Raw genomic sequence first — 17,379 nt, forward strand, 5'->3', positions numbered from 1 at the left:
GTCACAGCTCTATCTCTCACGTTCTCTTCTGCCTCCCACTTCCTCTTTAAAGGACTCTTGTGATTACATTGGGCCCACCAAGATACTCAAGAATAATCTCTTTGAGACTGGTTGATTAGCAACTTTTAATTCCAACTACAACCTTCATTCTCCATTTGCCATATAACCTAATGTACTCACAGGTTCGGGGAATTATAATGTGAACATCTTTGGGGAGCTATTATTCTGCTAGGCACAGTGCCTTTCATGCTCCAGAGCTATTCGCAGAATCAGGCTAAAGCTAGATTCCAGCTGAACTCACATAAAGGGATCTATAAAAGTTGTGTTCTTATTCAACAGTAAATATTTGTCATAGTAATGTATAAAACTTTTTAAGAATTTAATAAATTGTTACAAGGATGTAAAAAGATATGCTAAATCCTTATCTACCATAATAGGAAGTCAAGTCATTTATCCTAATAGAAAGTCTTCGTGGTTGGAGTAAACACCAAGAGAAACAACCAATATAGCTGATACTCCTCTGGGGAAAAAGCCACTAAGTTGGAGAAAGGTAGAGCAGAGAAGTGTTCCTTTTATTAGAAGCCTTATCTGTAGTCAAATACTATTTGACTTCTTGAACTATGTATATTATTTTGACAAAAACAAAAAATAAATTCAGTGAATGAAGGAAAGAAGTTAAAAAGAAAAAGGCCCCCAAAATAGCAATAATCTATTAATTTTAAATTCCTATTCCTCATTCTAAAAAAATAAATAACTTTTGCTAACTACAAATTAACATGTACTCACTATGAAGACTTTAGATGACATAAAAATGTTGAAAATACATGAAAAATCTTATATATCATACTCTCAGAGATAGCCTCTATGAACATCCACGTGCATATTTATGCTCACCTATGTAGTTTTTCAAAATAGTGAGATCACACTGTTTGTAACCTGATTTTATCACTAAAATGTGGATCTCTCGAGATCAATTTATATAGCTCTATATTCCTCTTAATAATTGCATAGAATTCTATCATTTGAATGTACCATTAAAAGTAATAGCAATTTAACAAAAATCAGAAGGCCAGAGGGTAGCCAGGGAAAAGGTATGCTTATTTTCTCATCTTTAATTACAGGGAGCTAGCAGATATTATCTAAAGTTGGTAAATAAGGACAGAAAAGTAGAATATTTAAAGTAATAAAGGTGTCTACTAGAAAACCTACAAATTTATTACAAGAAAAAAGGGTGGGGGAAAAATAAATAATAATTTTAAAAAAGGACAGGGAAGAGTGGATGTGCACAAAATTCCTGACCTTTCTGAGTGGACATTCAATATACAATAAAAATAATCTGAATATAGCTATATTAAAATATATATTAAAAGAACGATTAATAATGGTTTTCTCATAAAAGGGGATTAGGGTGGGCACTTATGTTCTTTCTGTGATCAAAAATGTACCTACTATTATAAAAGATATTCCTAAAATGTAACTGAAAACAGCTATTTATAAAACAGTACATAAACTATGACTCCATTTTTATACAAAGTACACATAGTATGTGTGTTCATACGCAGGTAGGAAAAACCCCAAAGGCCATGTACCAAAATATGAACCATAATTATCTCTAAATACATCATATCATAAACATTCTGTATATTCTTTATGCTAATATATTTTTCTACAATTAATATATTTCATTCATATTGCATATTAAAAATCATCTTTTCTTGTGAAGGGGACTAGAGGGCTATAAGAACAAAAATTAAAAATCAGTCAAAATGTCCTTATATATCTTCCAAAGCCTAGACTACAAAATAACTATATTCTATATACCCAAGTTTTAATACATCTTGCAGTCTTTTCATTCCAACCAAGCCCCACACCAAGTCCTTTCTGATGGAGCCTGATTCACTGAACTGCTGCACAGAGGTTTCCTATAGGTTGACACCAAGTTTAGCACAATGATATGCTTATCACAAGTGCCTCCACTCATTCATATTAACTGAATACCTACCATGAGTAAAGCATTACACAGCATGTGTCACAAGTTAGCAACTAACACATAAAACTAACTCCTTCAAATAGTGTACAACCTATTGGGGAAATGGTACAGACATGAAGCAGAACAAGGCGTTCTAACAGAGAGGAGACAGTATGAAGAGCACTGATAATATTTTGCATTTTATACAAATATTTTCAAACCAATCAACAGATATGTGGAAATGTACAGGCAAAAATAAAGTGCTATCATTTTAAATTTTCATTCATGTTTGGACTCAAAGTAGTTATTCCTATGACTCATTTGCACTAAATCATATGCCAGGTTCTTCTATATTATTATATAACTTTTCATATAGGAATATTTTAGTCTCTATTTAAAGGCAGATATTTCTGTGCCCCCCTCCACTTGCCCAGTGTATCATGCACAGGACACTATAAATATTTCCAAAATGAATTGGGCCAACTACTAGAGCTCCCCACAGTAGCCTGCCCCACTGTATCAGATGAAAGCATCATGCAGATATGGTGCAGAGAAGCACAGCCAAGGTTCTACCTAATGTAGAATATTTTTCCCTTTTAACTCCACAGCAATGAATAGCTTGCAAGGCAGTAGAGAAAAGCTCAAAGAAGAAAAAACAAGTATTTATAAGCAAAATTATTTCATATTAAGAAAGTCTGTTTTATTTAGCATTATATCTGAGGCACTAATGAGAGTAAAGAAAAAAAAATGAAGATCAATCCCACATTCAATTTTAAGGAGTCTTACGATAAGGAAAGCACACAGATTATAACCAATCTTGAAAGTATCAAATGTCTTATTTTGACAATACACAAAATATACTAAGAGGACTTCCTATCAAAAGGAGACAATCTGAATATCTGCAGTCTTTCCAGTCTGAAGACTCCAACACATGTTGTTCTGATGTTTTTCCTAGTTTTCCAATCTAGAACTCTTTGGACAAAACAAATACAGAAAGCTTTTCTGGGCAAAGGAGCCTTGGAGGGAGTGTGATGGCGGCCCTGAGAATCAAGTCAAATGGCCTAGTGTTCAATCGACATAATGCTACCAAAAATGTGAAAGCCTTAGCACTTACATCTCAGACTAGATCAAGAAGACAATTCTCTTTAAGCTACAATTTCATGATTATATAGAAAACTCACTGTTTTTCAGGCAGTAAATTCATACTATACTACTAAGTATTTTAAGGTGATTTCTACCTCATTGTGAAGAAAGGGATAAAATAATAATTAGAATTTTTAGAAATGGGAAGAGAGGCTCACTCAAAGTTAGTAAAATGAATCAGTGACCCAACTATGTGTATCCTCAAAATAATTAGTTATGCTCAGGCTGACACGATAAATAAATTAATAAAAAAATTAAAAACTTATATACAAAGAAGATACATTTTTACAACTACAGACATCGAAAAAAGAAAAAGAGCTTTAAACATGTAATATAGTTCCTTAGAAGAGCCTTCCTTAAAACTGTTCACTACAGTTATTATATAAGCAAAGTACAAATTGCAGGGAAAAACAACCTAAAAATTGGTATTAAATCTCTTTAATATCTTTAATAATTCTACTATTTCTAAATCCTTCCACAAAAGGGCATTACAGCTCTTCAGTTAATTGTAAACATATCTTTAAAAACAAGTCAGTCCTAAACAAACTGTAATACAAACTTTTAATTATCAGCACTATACTATAAAGCACTATGAAGAACATTTGATTTAAATAAATGAAAGCTATATTTTGCTCAGGAATACTATTGTACACATACCATATAGGTTGTTTTACAGCAGATAATAGTTTGCCAAACTTCAGATGGCAAGAAACTAAATTGTGAGTTTGATATTGTTCAGCTAGTTGTTTCTCATCGCCCTGGAGTCTGGCAGCGTGTAATGTTGAGAGCCCACCTTGTCGCCACCACTTTTCTTTTCACAGATGACTCCACTGTGGTAGAATATTCATATCCTTAAGATGCAAGGCCTAGCAAAAAGCCTCCCACAAATCCACTGGATATCACAATGTTCTGTTTGACAAATTCTGTTGCCTGAAACATAAAGTTAAGTTTAAACAAAAATACTCTTAATTATGCTACAAAATGATAGAACCTCAAAAACATTATCCTAAGTAAAATAAAACAGACAAAAAAGGACAAATGTTGTGTGATTCCACTTACATGAACAGTCAAAGCCACTGAGACAGTAAATAGAAGACAGGTTACCAAGGGTTGGGGTGAGGGGGTTAACTGTGGGAGTTACTACTTAATGGTTAGCATTTCTGTTTGGGATGATGAAAAAGCTCTGAAAAAGGATGGTGGTGACGGTTGCACGAAAGTGTGAACATACTATTTGCGAATGAATTGTACATTTAAAAATAGTTAAAATATTAAGTTTTGTTATGTATATTTTACCACAGTAAGAAAAACAAAATAAAAAATTTAAAAATACTCTTAATTATTGAATCTGGAATGTTTTCAGTAGTTTTCCTCAATTCAATAAATACTGAGCAAAAATTCTTAAGTACCTACTATAGCAGGTGCCAACCACCACACAAGATGCCAGGGCTGTCCATTATAAACTAAAGAGCCTAGTGTCCCCAGCCAAGCCCAGTAAGCTTCTTGGCTACTGAGATTATAGGTATACTTAACAGATACTGAGTGCCTACTCTGTGCCAATCATTGTTATAGGCCCCAAAGCTATAGTCAGGCAATAATCTCAAAGAAAAAAAAAATCTACTTATAGCACATGCATAAATGGTCCGTTCAGCAAGTTATTAATACAGATTATGTAATAAATTTTCACAGCATGCACAATGATATTTACAATCCACTTAGCCAATAAGAAAAATGTACATAATCAAAAAAAATACATCAATAAAAATGTTTAATCCAAATAAAATCACGAAGCAATTAGACAAAGCCAAACTATAAGATATTCTTCTGACTAGATGCTCCACAAATGTGTCATGAAAGACAGAAAAACAAAACAAAACCCAGATGAAGTGATTGTTCAAGATTAAAGCAGATTTCAAAAACATGAGAACCAAATGCAGTAAATAATTCTCGATTAAGAAAAAAAGGTATCAAATGTATTTTGTGAAAACTGAAGAGGAGGTAAAACTTCCCAACTCATTTTATGAGGTCAATATTACTCTGATACCAAAACCTGGTAAAGATAACACAAAAAAAGAAAACTACACATCAATATCTCTCATGAACACAGATGCAAAAATCCTAAATAAGATACTAGTGAACTGAATACAGCAACATATTAAAAAGATTATACACCACGACCAAGTGGGCTTCATCCCAGAGGCTAGGATAGTTCAACATATGCAAATTGATTAATGTGATACAGCACATAAACAAATTAAAAAATAAGAATCATATGATCATATCAATAGATGCAGAAAAAGCCTTCGACAAGATACACCATCCATTTATGATCAAAACACTTAACAAAATCGGTATAGAAGGAAAGTACCTTAACATAACAAAGGCCATCTATGACAAACCCTCAGCCAACATTATACTTAATGGTGAAAAACTAAAAATCTTCCCTGTAAGATCAGGAACAAGGTAAAGCTGTCCACTATCGCCACTCTTATTCAATATAACACTGGAGGTCCTAGCGAGTGCAATCAGGCAAGAGAAAGGTATAAAAGGCATTCAAATAGGAAATGAAGAAGTCAAACTGTCACTACCTACGGATAACATGATTCTCTATATAGAAAATCCTAAAGACTCCACAAGAACACTACTAGAAACAATAAGCAAATACAGTAAAGTTTCTGGATACAAAATCAACGTTCAAAAATCCGTAGCATTCCTATACTCTAATAATGAAGTGTCCGAAAAAGAGTAGAAAAAATAATTCCTTTTGCAATTGCAACAAAAAGAGTAAAATACCTAGAATAAATTTAACGAAACATGTGAAGGACCTATATAATGAAAACTATAAGACCCTATTAAAAGAAATCGAAGAAGATACAAAGAAATGGAAAGACATTTCATGTTCCTAGGTTGGAAGAATCAACATAGTTAAAATGACCATATTACTTAAAGCATTATAGAGATTTAATGCAATGCCCATCAAAATCTCATCAGCATTTTTTAAACAAATAGAACAAAAAATCATCAGATTTGTATGGAAGCACAAAAGACCCTGAACTGCCAAAGCCATCCTGAGAAAAAAGAATGAGGCCGGAGGCATTACTCTGGCCGACTTCAAATTATACTACAAAGTGACAGTAATCAAAACGGCATGGAATTGGCAGTAAAACAGACACATGGACCAGTAGACCAGAATCGAGAGTCCAGAAGTAAACCCATAGTTATATGGGCAAATAATTTTTGACAAAGAAGCCAAAAATATCCAGTGGAGAAAGGAAAGCCTCTTCAATAAGTGGTGCTGGGAAAACTGGAAAGCCACCTGCAAAAGAATGAAACTAGACTGTTGGCTATCACCATACATCAAAATTAACTCAAAATGGATTAAGGACCTGAATATAAGACCTGAAATAATACAAGACATAGAAGAAAACATAGGAATTAAACTCAAGGACCTTGGACTTAAAGAGGATTTTATGAATTTGACCTAAAAGCAAGGGAAGTAAAAGCTAAAATAAATGAATGGGACTACATCAAACTAAAAAGCTGCTGCTCAGCAAAAGAAATCGTCAACAAGGTAAAGAGACAATCATCCAAATGGGAAAATATATTTGCAAGCAATGCCTCCGATAAGGGCCTAATATCCAAAATATACAAAGAACTCATACAACTCAATAACGAAAAAAAACAAATGATCCAATCAAAAAATGGGCAGAGGACATGAACAGACACTTCTCCCCAGAGGACATACAAATGGCCAACAAATATTTGAAAAGATGCTAAACATCGCTAACTATTAGGGAAATGCAAATCAAAACCACAATGAGATACCATCTCACACCTATTAGAATAGCCATAATCAACAGGACAAGCAATAACAAATGTTGAAGAGGATGCAGATAAAAAGGAACCCTCATCCACTGCTTGTGGGACTGCGAATTGGTACAGCCACTATGGAAAACACTATGGAGGTTCCTCAAAAAACTAAGAATTGATCTACCATATGATCCAACAATCCCTCTACTGGGTATTTACCCCAAGGACTTGAAAATCCGTATCTAAAACAATTTTTGCACACCGATGCTCATAGCAGCATCATTCACAGTATCCAGGACATGGAAGCAACTGAAATTTCCTATGATAGATGATTAGCTAAAGAAGCTGTGGTACATATATATAATGGAATATTACTCAGCCATAAGAGATGAAATACTGCCATTTGTGACAACATGGATGGACCTCGAGATAATCATGCTAATAAAATAAGCTGGACAGAAAAAGTTGAAAATCACATGATATCACTTATATGTGGGATATAAACCTAAAAGCAACAAATCAACAGGACAAACAAACAGAGACTCATGGACAGGGACTCAGACTAGTGTTTACCACAGGGGGGCACAGGAAGAGGAGGGAGGTAGATGGGATAAAGGGGATCCAATGTGGTGACAGAAAGAAATCTAACTATGGGAGGTGAACACAGAGTGTAAACATATATATGCCTTACTGTTAAAATGTACAGCTGAAACTTATTGGATTTCGTTAACCAATCTCACCATATAAAGAAATTAATTTTTTAAAAAAAGATATTTTGTGGAAAAATTTTTAATGTGGACTGTATATTAGGAAATATTATATCATGTTAAATATTTCGGGATTAATAAGGGTAGTAGTATTTGTATAAGAGAATATCCATACTCTCAGGAGATATGTGCTAAGTATTTCAGCGTGAAAAGTCATGATGTCTTAAACAGTTTAGAAAAAGGAAAGTGAAAATCTCACACACATACACATACGTATAAATACATACACACACACAGATAAAGCAAATGCTACAAAATGTGAACAATTTGGTGAATAGATGAAGAAAATATGGGTATTCACTCTCTATTTGTCTTTCAATTTTGCAACTGGTTTGAAATTTTTCAAAATAAAAAGTTGAGAGAAGTAAAAGGATAGAACAAAAACGAAGACAAAGGAGTACTCATTTCAATTCTAAACATAGTACCAGAAGAAAATAGAGAAACTATACATTAAAAACATTAATAAAACTAATATAGTTATAAAATATACACAGTTTAAAAACTTTCACCTCAAGAAAAAGATAGGTAGTTTTAGTTTTACCATACCTTGTCTACACATATACACATTTGTAAAAGCAGAGGAAAAATTCTGGATAAACGTTATCAGCTATACGCAGATAAAAGTAGGTGAAAGAAAGGGAGAGAAAACTACGTTAACTACTACCAAAAAAAAAATTATAGATTTAAATGGTAGCTTGATCCCAAATTTTAACCCTCTGGACATGACCAAAAACATCAATTTTTTTAAAAGAAGATAATCCCCAGTCACATTTTCTGCTAAGCAAGACCCATCAAAAAAAAAAAAAAAAAAAAGAGGCAAAAATGTACATTGTCTTACTTCTTCAATTATGTTGTTGATTTCAGGTGCTGCTTTATTTGCTCCTTTCTTAATCTGTCTTTTCGCTTTGTTTACACCTTTTTCAACTTTCTTCCAGTCGATCTGCACATAGCCACTGTGACTAGCAATCTATAAAAATGTAATAAAAATGGTTAATTCTAAACCAACTAGGTTGTTAACGAATCTATTAACCAGGAATATATGAACATTCAGATTTTGAGAAATCTATGAAGCTTAGAGGTGAGAAATCACAATTCATTTACTAATTCATTTACTTAACAGATACTGAGTGCCTACTCCGTGTACCAAGCACTGTTCCAGGCCCCCAAGCTATAGCCAAGAACAAAAGAGCATAAGTCTCCAACCTCAGAGAACTTCAGGCCCATTATAGAAAACAGACATTAAGCATAAATAATTACTTAGATGTGATGAACACCAATAAAAAAATTATAGTATATTAGAGGGATCATTTTATAAACTATATAAATGTCTAATCAATGTACTGTATACTTGAAACTAACAAAATAAAATTTTAAAAAATTATAGTATGATGGGAAAAGATTTCAAATATTATAACAACTATAATTCTATCATAACTTTTGGAATTTAGTAATTAGCTAAAAAAGACAGATTATCAAAATTATACAGCTAATAAAAAAGCATCTTTTAATTAAAAAGATGTTTAATTACAAGAGATCAGAAGTGGATCAGTTATTAGGTCACTAAAGCAATCCAAAGTAGCTTGATAAAGATTCTTCACTAGATCTGACTCTACTTAAGACTAATTTCTGGTAATTGCTTTCGAAAGTAGAATATAAAAGAAATATGCTCTACATAAGTTTCATGCCATAAATCCTTTTAATAAAACTATAGCTAAATGCCTATTAACCATAAGAAAAAGTCTCATGGTACTACTGAGACACTGAAAAATCTGAACAGGCACAATAGTATGTGTGTAAGCCAGTACAGTTAGTTAGTCCCTCCAAACAATAAAATCAAAATATAAAGAATCACATAAGTAGTAAAGAATTAGGCCTTGTATCACTTCTATCAAACTTAGGCTTTCTTTATAATCTTTTAATGCATCACTTTGACTATTAACCACACAGAAAATACTTCAAATAATTAAAACAGCTGATTTTATATAAACAGGTTGGAAATCATAGGCTCCATTTTCATTGTGAATGACTACATAAAAGAACTTAATACATTTCTTCCTGTATTTATTTACCTACTATCACTTCAAACTCTATCCTCAGCAAAACAGTGGTGATTAGATCAAATGGCAAGTGAAAGCTTTTCCAGGCAGTAGTTGACACAGTAATTGGGTCACAGGCATGGAGATGATGATGAACCCTAGTGACTCTTCCATAGGTAGCAACTATAAGCCCTGGTTAAAATATAAGAGCTCAATACTTAACAAAAGCAAGCAGATTTTGAAGGGGAGTTGAAATTTGTAGGTAGGGTAACCAATATAAGGTGAGTTGCCCATTTTTCTGGCTTTATCCTGAGGGCGGGATGCAGTTGCAGGGTGGATAACACTTCAAAAGAAAATATGCCATCTTTCCAGCCTGAAGAACCAGAGGACAGAGCCCAGGACAATAACAACTGCCAAAACAAACAGAGCTAAAGAAGGGGAGTCCCAAATTCTATATGTAAACTCTGTCCAAATCATGAACCACACATTCATGGGGCAGAACCAAGCATTCTGGCTAAGGATAAAAGAAAGAAACTGAGATTTGAGCTGCTACCCACCACAGGTAAAATAAGAGTTTACAATTTGAATCTAACCAAGTTAACTGCCTGCTAAAATCAAAACATCAACACACTTCAGAGGAATAAAACAATCCAGCGTCTCTACAACATAACACTGCCGATGCCCAGGATAAAATCCAAAGTGACTTGATAAAACAGAAAATATGGCCTACTCTCAAAAGAAAACGAAAAGATGCCCACCTTGAGATGACCCAGATATTCAAATTATCAGGACTTTAAAACAGCTATCATAACTATGCTCAATGAGGTAAAGAGAACTATGCTTGTACGCAGTAAAAAGAAATCTCACCTGAAATACAGAAAAATCTAAAAAGAACCAAATGGAAATTCTAGAATTGGAATATACAATATCTGAACTAAATGTACTGGATAGACTTAATGGCAGAAGGTAGACAACAAAGAGTCAGTGAATTTGAAGCTACATTACTAGAAATTATACAATCTGAATAAAAAAGATTGAAAAAAATAAATGAACAAAGCTTCAGGACATTATCAAAATGCCTAACATGTATGTGGATCAGAGTCATGTTCGGAAGGAGAGGAGAGAAAGGAGGGAACAAATATTTAAAGAAATAATGGCTAAAACCTTCCCAAACATGGTTAAAGATATAAATTTACAGATTCAAGCAGCTCAGTGAACTCCAGGTAATGATACTCAGATTATGTGTGGGTGGGTGGGGTGAGGAGGAATATCAAGTGTGTGTTGGGGAGGCGGGAAGGAGGGGGAGGGGAGTGGCACAGAGAAGTTTAATAAATGATAGCTAAATTCTCATATTCATACTGGGAAATCAACAGTTAATACCTCAAACTGATATATCAAGAAATGTCCAATTAACTTGTTTTTTTAAAAAAGATAAATACCTTACAAGTCAGCCAAAAGTTCAAAGTGGTTCCCTCAAGGGGAGGGAAAAATAGGTGGAGGTAGTGACAATGGCAGAATATTACTCTAATCTGTAACAAGCCTTATACATGTGTTTGACTCTTTGAATCATGGGCATATACAACTCCAGAAAAATAAATTTAAAAGATTTACATACCACTGTCTATTTTAAGATGGCAGTGTGATAAATACCTACTGGAAAACACTTAAATATTGAGTTACTAGAAAAGTTTTAAGGTCTAAATAAACTAATATTTATCTTTAAATATAAGTAAAGATAACAAAAATATGAAAGTGGGCCAAAAAAATATGAAGCAATTAGCCTAAAAGCCATTTGTTACTCTTATTTCCTCTGCTTCCTTCTACTGAGTTTTCAATGTTAGTCATGTTTGTGGGAAAAAATGGTTTGATGCAGACAAGTCCCCTGTTCTTTTGCTTAGTGACTTCAAAAAAATATGTGGACTAGGTCCAAAGAAGTAGAAGGTAGCAATGTGGATTGTAATAGTACATATTGCATGGTCTGAAATGGATTTCTGAAAAACTGACACGCAGAGTGGATTGCAATAAATAATTTTCAGTATTCTGTGAACGTTTCAGGAAACTCTGCTTCAGTCCAGTACCCCTTTCCACTAAACAGAAATGACAACAGAGTTTTCAAACAGCTATAGAATTAAATATCTTAATTCTTGATAAGTCTATAAATATCTTAATTCTTGATTCTATATAAACCCAAGTCAAAATCAGCTTAAATAAAATTCTCTTGTATACCAATGCTGGCATATTCACCCAAAGGACTAAATTTAGATATTAACCATATTCCTTTTTACCTCTTACCACAAGTAATAAGCAATTACCCCTAATAATGCCATCAACAGAAAAAAAAAAACTTTTTTTAGGAGTTGTTTAATAAACAAATCGAAATCTGTGCTTAACACATACAAATCCTGTCCCTTTGGACTTTAGGTAACAGCACTGGTTATTAAATGATCGGTGACTTAGGTGCTGAAGTCAGATTTTGGTTGCTATGACCATCAATCATTTTTTAAATCTGGTACAACTGACAGTTCTCTGTATCTTTAAAATTGTTGCTAACATTCATTCTCAGAGATTTTCAATTTCAGGGAACGATATTTTTGGACAAATATGTGGCAAACAGACATGAATGCCAGATAACATCCTGATAAACAACCTCTAACAGCAAAACATTTTTAAATCTTAGAGGAACATGAATGAAACTAAAATTTCAAATCCACCTACCTCAGAAATAGGATTATGGATAATTTTTTAAACCTAATTTTCCACTTTCTATATTATTACGGTTCCCTACTTTTAAAAAACATGTTTGAAATTGCTAACAGCAATTTCCTCTGGGAAAGAAAACTGATGGCTAGGAAACGGGAAACGGAAACGAGACCTTTTGAATTTTATATACTGTGTGTGTGAATTTTTAAATGCATGTTTAAAATGGTCAGAATGAGTAGGTTTATATCATTGATGAAATGTTTACTTTGCTAAGGAGATGCTTCAAGGGAAATTTAGGTAAGTAATAAAAAAAATGAGGTACCTCAAATTTTAAGTTTGTCTTTTTAATAACTGGGATCATATTATGCTTAAAAAACTTAGACGTATTTAAATTGTCTTTCATGACAGATACCAACTTTTGAAACTCATTTTATTTTTTCCATAATAAACTGATGACTAAAAGAAAAATTCCATCTTCTATTAAAATAGACAGGGGTGAAGTGGCTAAAACTTGACTTTCTCAGTTCCCAAGGACTGCATATATAAAAGCAGGAAACAAAGGGAACTAAAGCTTTTTTTTTTTTTTACTTTTAGTATTAAATTTATTGGGATGACATCGGTTAATAAAATTATACAGGTTTCAAGTATACAATTCTGTAATACATCATCTGTATAGTGCATTGTGTGCTCACCACCCAAAGAAGGAACTAAAGTTTTGACATACCTGCAGTAGAAGAAAGCCACCACCCACTGCAGTTGCTGCAAGTTTTCCAACTTTCTGAAACAAAAATCCTGCACACCTTTAGTGAAAGGAATAAGAAAAGATGAGATCAATAATGTACTCAACTGTCTTCTACTTTTCATTACTTTCCTAATAGAATCTTAACATCTTCCCACCTCTACTCATGTCCCTTACCTGCTCAGAAATCCCCAGTGTTCCCTGTCAGTTATATAAGCTACTCAAAAGTGCACAATCTAAGTTGTCTGAGATGTGTGCTTTAGGAAGGAAAGAAAAGGAGGGAAATTTACAGGAAATAAAGATTGGCTGCCGAAACTGAACATTGAATATTCAGGGATTCATTGTACTTTCTTCTACATTTCTAAAGTTGAAATTCCCCATACTAAAAGGGATTTGTTTTGTTTAATATTGTCAAGATGTTCTACACACCTAACTCTCCCCCATGCTACTCAAACCTTCTGCTCCAACCCAATTAGTTTCCAAATAGGTCATCACTGTTGCTCAAGCTATTAATCTCCCTGTTTCTAGGGGTTTCACTAACTCTACACTATCTAAAGCTTTTCTACTCTTTAAGGTCCAGCTGCAGTTCCATCTCATGGCTTCCTTACCTATATCTATATGTATCTCTATATTAAAGTCATTTTGTCTCATCTATCCTGAATGTCACCCCATACTCCTTTTGTGATTCTTTTCCTTCAGTGAGCTCATACCCTTCAGTATTCCAGATCCATTGTGTGCAAAAGAATCTTGCTAACTCTAGCCTTCTGTACTGGGTTAGTGGCCGCCAAAATTCATGCCATTCCCAGAACCTCAGAATGTGACTTTATTTAAAAGGTTACTGCAGATATAATTTAAGATGAGGCCATACTGGAGTAGGGTGGGCCCTAAATCCAATATGACTTAATCCAGTATGTCATAGAGACACACAGAGAGAAGATGGCCATGTGATGGCACGACAGAGACTGGACTAAGTCTACAAGCCAATGAAAGCCAGAGATTGCTGGCAACCACTAGAAGCTAGATGAGAAGCATAGAACAGATTCTACCTTTGAGCCTCCAAGAAGAACCAACCCTGCCAACACCTTTCAGACTTCTAGCTCCCAGACCTGTGAGAGAATAAACTTCTTTTGTTTAAAGCCACCTAGTTGTGGTACTTTGTTACAACAGTCCTAGGAAACGAATATGCCTTCATAAATGGAAAATTTACATTTCCAATCACATGATGGAACTCCTCCAGCACTCAGAACCACATACAAGCATACCTTGTTTTATTGCGCTTCACTTTACTGCACTTCATGATGTTGCATTTTTTACAAATTGAAGGCAATACCCTCCACCAGCAAAAAGATTACCACTCTCATTGTTGTGGTGGTCTGGAATGGAACCCACAATATCTCTTGAGGTATGCCAGTATTCAAAATGCCCCAAAACAAACATCGTCTTTCCAACGAAACCAACTGTTGCTAACCTCCCAATTTGAAAGTGATAGTACCATTCTCTACACTTGCCACCTCATATTTATCTCAGACTCTGCTTCTTCATCGCCTTCAGGGTCCAACTAATTACCAATTCTATATACTCTATCTTCAAAACATTTGACTCATCTTCTTTGCACTCTCAAAGGCATCATACCTTGTTCCCAGACCACACTAAGTAATCTTCCATACCCTCTAACAAATCTTCACACCTTCCATCTCTCCTAGCAACCACCCATCTAACATGTTTTATTGTTTTAAAAAAAAAAAAAAAACCTACAACTACCTATAACTAAATATAATCGCCTCAGCCTCCCACTCATGTCCTGAATTGGTCTGAATTGTTAACTAGCTAAGTTAATGTCTATTAACCATTCTTTCTTAATGTATGCCACAACAGTACATCTGTTTATACCTTAAGAAAACTGCAAAAATTTACCACACTGAATCTAAACTCATTGCAGCAAATCACTTGTGTAGTATGAGTTCTATAACACAGCTCCTAGGCCAACACCTGGCTATTATCCAAATATGTGTATTACTATAAAGATCATGTTCCTCAGCAGAGAAGTCAGCAACAAAGGCTCTGAAAAGGGAGCAGAGGAGGTAAGCAGCAGCCAGGTCTCCACAATATCCCAGGGAGCGTGCTCCACAAGCATGTCTGTCCTTTGCTTGATGGCATGAGCCACTAAAATGAACTTCCTAAGTTTCCCTGCTCTGCCAATTATGGGGCTTCTCGTCGAGTTTGACTTACAAGGAGAAAACACAGAATGATTTAATTCTATTGCTCAATTATTTTCTAGTCTCTTTTAAGATGGGGATTTAGGCCCTGACTCACATTAACTAATCACCCATGGCACCGAATTGTGAGCTTATTTAAGCAGAAGACTAGACCCTGAATTATGGGGATCAAGGTACAATTGGCCTATGGGGAATCACCTGAATAACCAGATCCCTAACCAAGCATCTCTCTTTTAATTGCAAGCTTTTTCCATAAACAGCATTAATAGGCACACATCATGAATAAATACTGCACCTCTGCATCAAAGACCCGTCACAATGAATATTTCTACCATAAAATGGCATTTACAAAAAGGCATAGGAGTGCGCCATTGTTCTAAAGTGTGTGTAAAATACAAATTTAAAAATTAATTTTATACTGATCAAGTTTAAGTATGTAAATATTTAAATTAATATAAGATGAATTTAACTTGGAATCTAAGAAAAAATGATTATGCACAAGTTAAGCACCCATACCAACTTCAAAAATTCTCTATGGTCATGAACATTTTCAAAATAAAGGGTCAAACTTGTTTCTGACCCTTGTTATTTGGCTTATCTTTTATTTTAAGAATAACAATTAGATTTATAGAACAATTATGTAATCATGTGGTCTGAAATGTTAACAGGTTACAATAATGCTTATTAACCATTTAATGTACCCCACAATATTATTAGTTAGCAATCGGCCCTTTAATTTCAACAGAGGCTCAATGTTCTACAACTCTTCAAGTATACAATCCAACTAGCCCACAAAAATCAACAGAATCATCTGTATCACAATAACTTTTACTGAGAATTTTACACTGCTCTCTACAGTGCAGACAATCCTGGACACAAGTTCTACTGTGGGAGTTCTCATGGGTTTTTCCAGTTGTTAGCAGTGAACAAGTAAAATATATAATTAACTCTTATCTATTTCTTCCTCTTTACTACCACTGAATCAGATCCACTACATTTGCTAAATTTGAGAAGGGGTTAAATACATAAAGAATCAAAGGAAGCATGAGGAAGGAAGAGTGGAATAGTGTTGGGCACAGGGGAGGGAGATCACCAAAACCCAACAGTCTCTGAGTATAGATTATACTAATCATATCACACAGAAAAGCCTCAAGGTAGAACTCATCTAGGATTAACAGTGTAAACCCACTGAGTGAGCACAGTAACTGTCCCATGCACAAAAGGGCAGCAGTCAGGCTCCCAATGAAATGTGATGAAAAAGATGTTCTCACCAGCCAGTCACTCCACCCATTACAATCTGGGTGGCTACTGAGTATTTTTCTACCATAGGTCCAGAACTGTGGCCAAATACTCGATTCCACCAGTGGTGTCTTCTTGCATACTCAGTTAAATCCAACACTTCGTAAGATTCGTCATCACTTTCATATTCTTCAAAATACAAAATGGGAAAAATAAACTTAGAGTCAACCGAAAGTCAGAAACATACTATACAATTTTTATCTGCTATATACAACTCACTGTTACTTCTGGACTACAGTTGACAATACCCAGATGAAAATACTGAGTTTCTTACATATAATCCCTGAGACTAGGGCCTCAAGAGTAAAGGGTCTAGCATTCCCTTTCCAAAGGCCCAAGGCCGGCCTGGGGAGTCCGAGCCAGGGCCAGGTCACAGTTACACAGCAGCGAGGGGTTACCCCAAAAATCTCAATACGGTCAGATCAGTTTCACAGCATGAAGGATCACCCCCAAATCTCAGTAGGGCCAGGGCCAGATCTCCTCTTTCTTAGTGGGAGAAAGAGGAGATCCTCCTCTGATAGAACCAGTTAGGGGTTCAGCAAGAAATCACTTCGGAGTTAAGACTAAAAAACATGTTTGAAGATAAAAATGAAAGGCCAGAGATGAAGGTAAGGCCCGAGAAGGGCTGGGCTATGAGCGGGTGTCGCACTTCCCCTGCGTTCCGCAGAGGGGAGGGGAGCCTAGATCCGAGGGGGTGCTCAAA

At 34.8% G+C, this 17,379-nt stretch overlaps 1 protein-coding gene across 1 annotated transcript; it reads right to left on the reverse strand.

Moving 5' to 3' along the window:
- Positions 1-2,156: 2,156 nt before the first annotated feature.
- On the reverse strand, positions 2,157-16,851 carry FUNDC1 (FUN14 domain containing 1; the record flags this gene model as incomplete). Its single annotated transcript, XM_039851555.1, has 4 exons — positions 2,157-4,042; positions 8,525-8,653; positions 13,147-13,222; positions 16,649-16,851. Coding segments are annotated over 4 exons (486 nt in total), but the record flags the coding sequence as incomplete, so codon positions are not given.
- Positions 16,852-17,379: the final 528 nt, after the last annotated feature.

The sequence above is a fragment of the Pteropus medius genome, unplaced genomic scaffold (genome assembly GCF_902729225.1).
Source record: "Pteropus medius unplaced genomic scaffold, Ma_sr-lr_union100, whole genome shotgun sequence".
In the NCBI taxonomy this organism is placed as follows: domain Eukaryota; kingdom Metazoa; phylum Chordata; class Mammalia; order Chiroptera; family Pteropodidae; genus Pteropus; species Pteropus medius.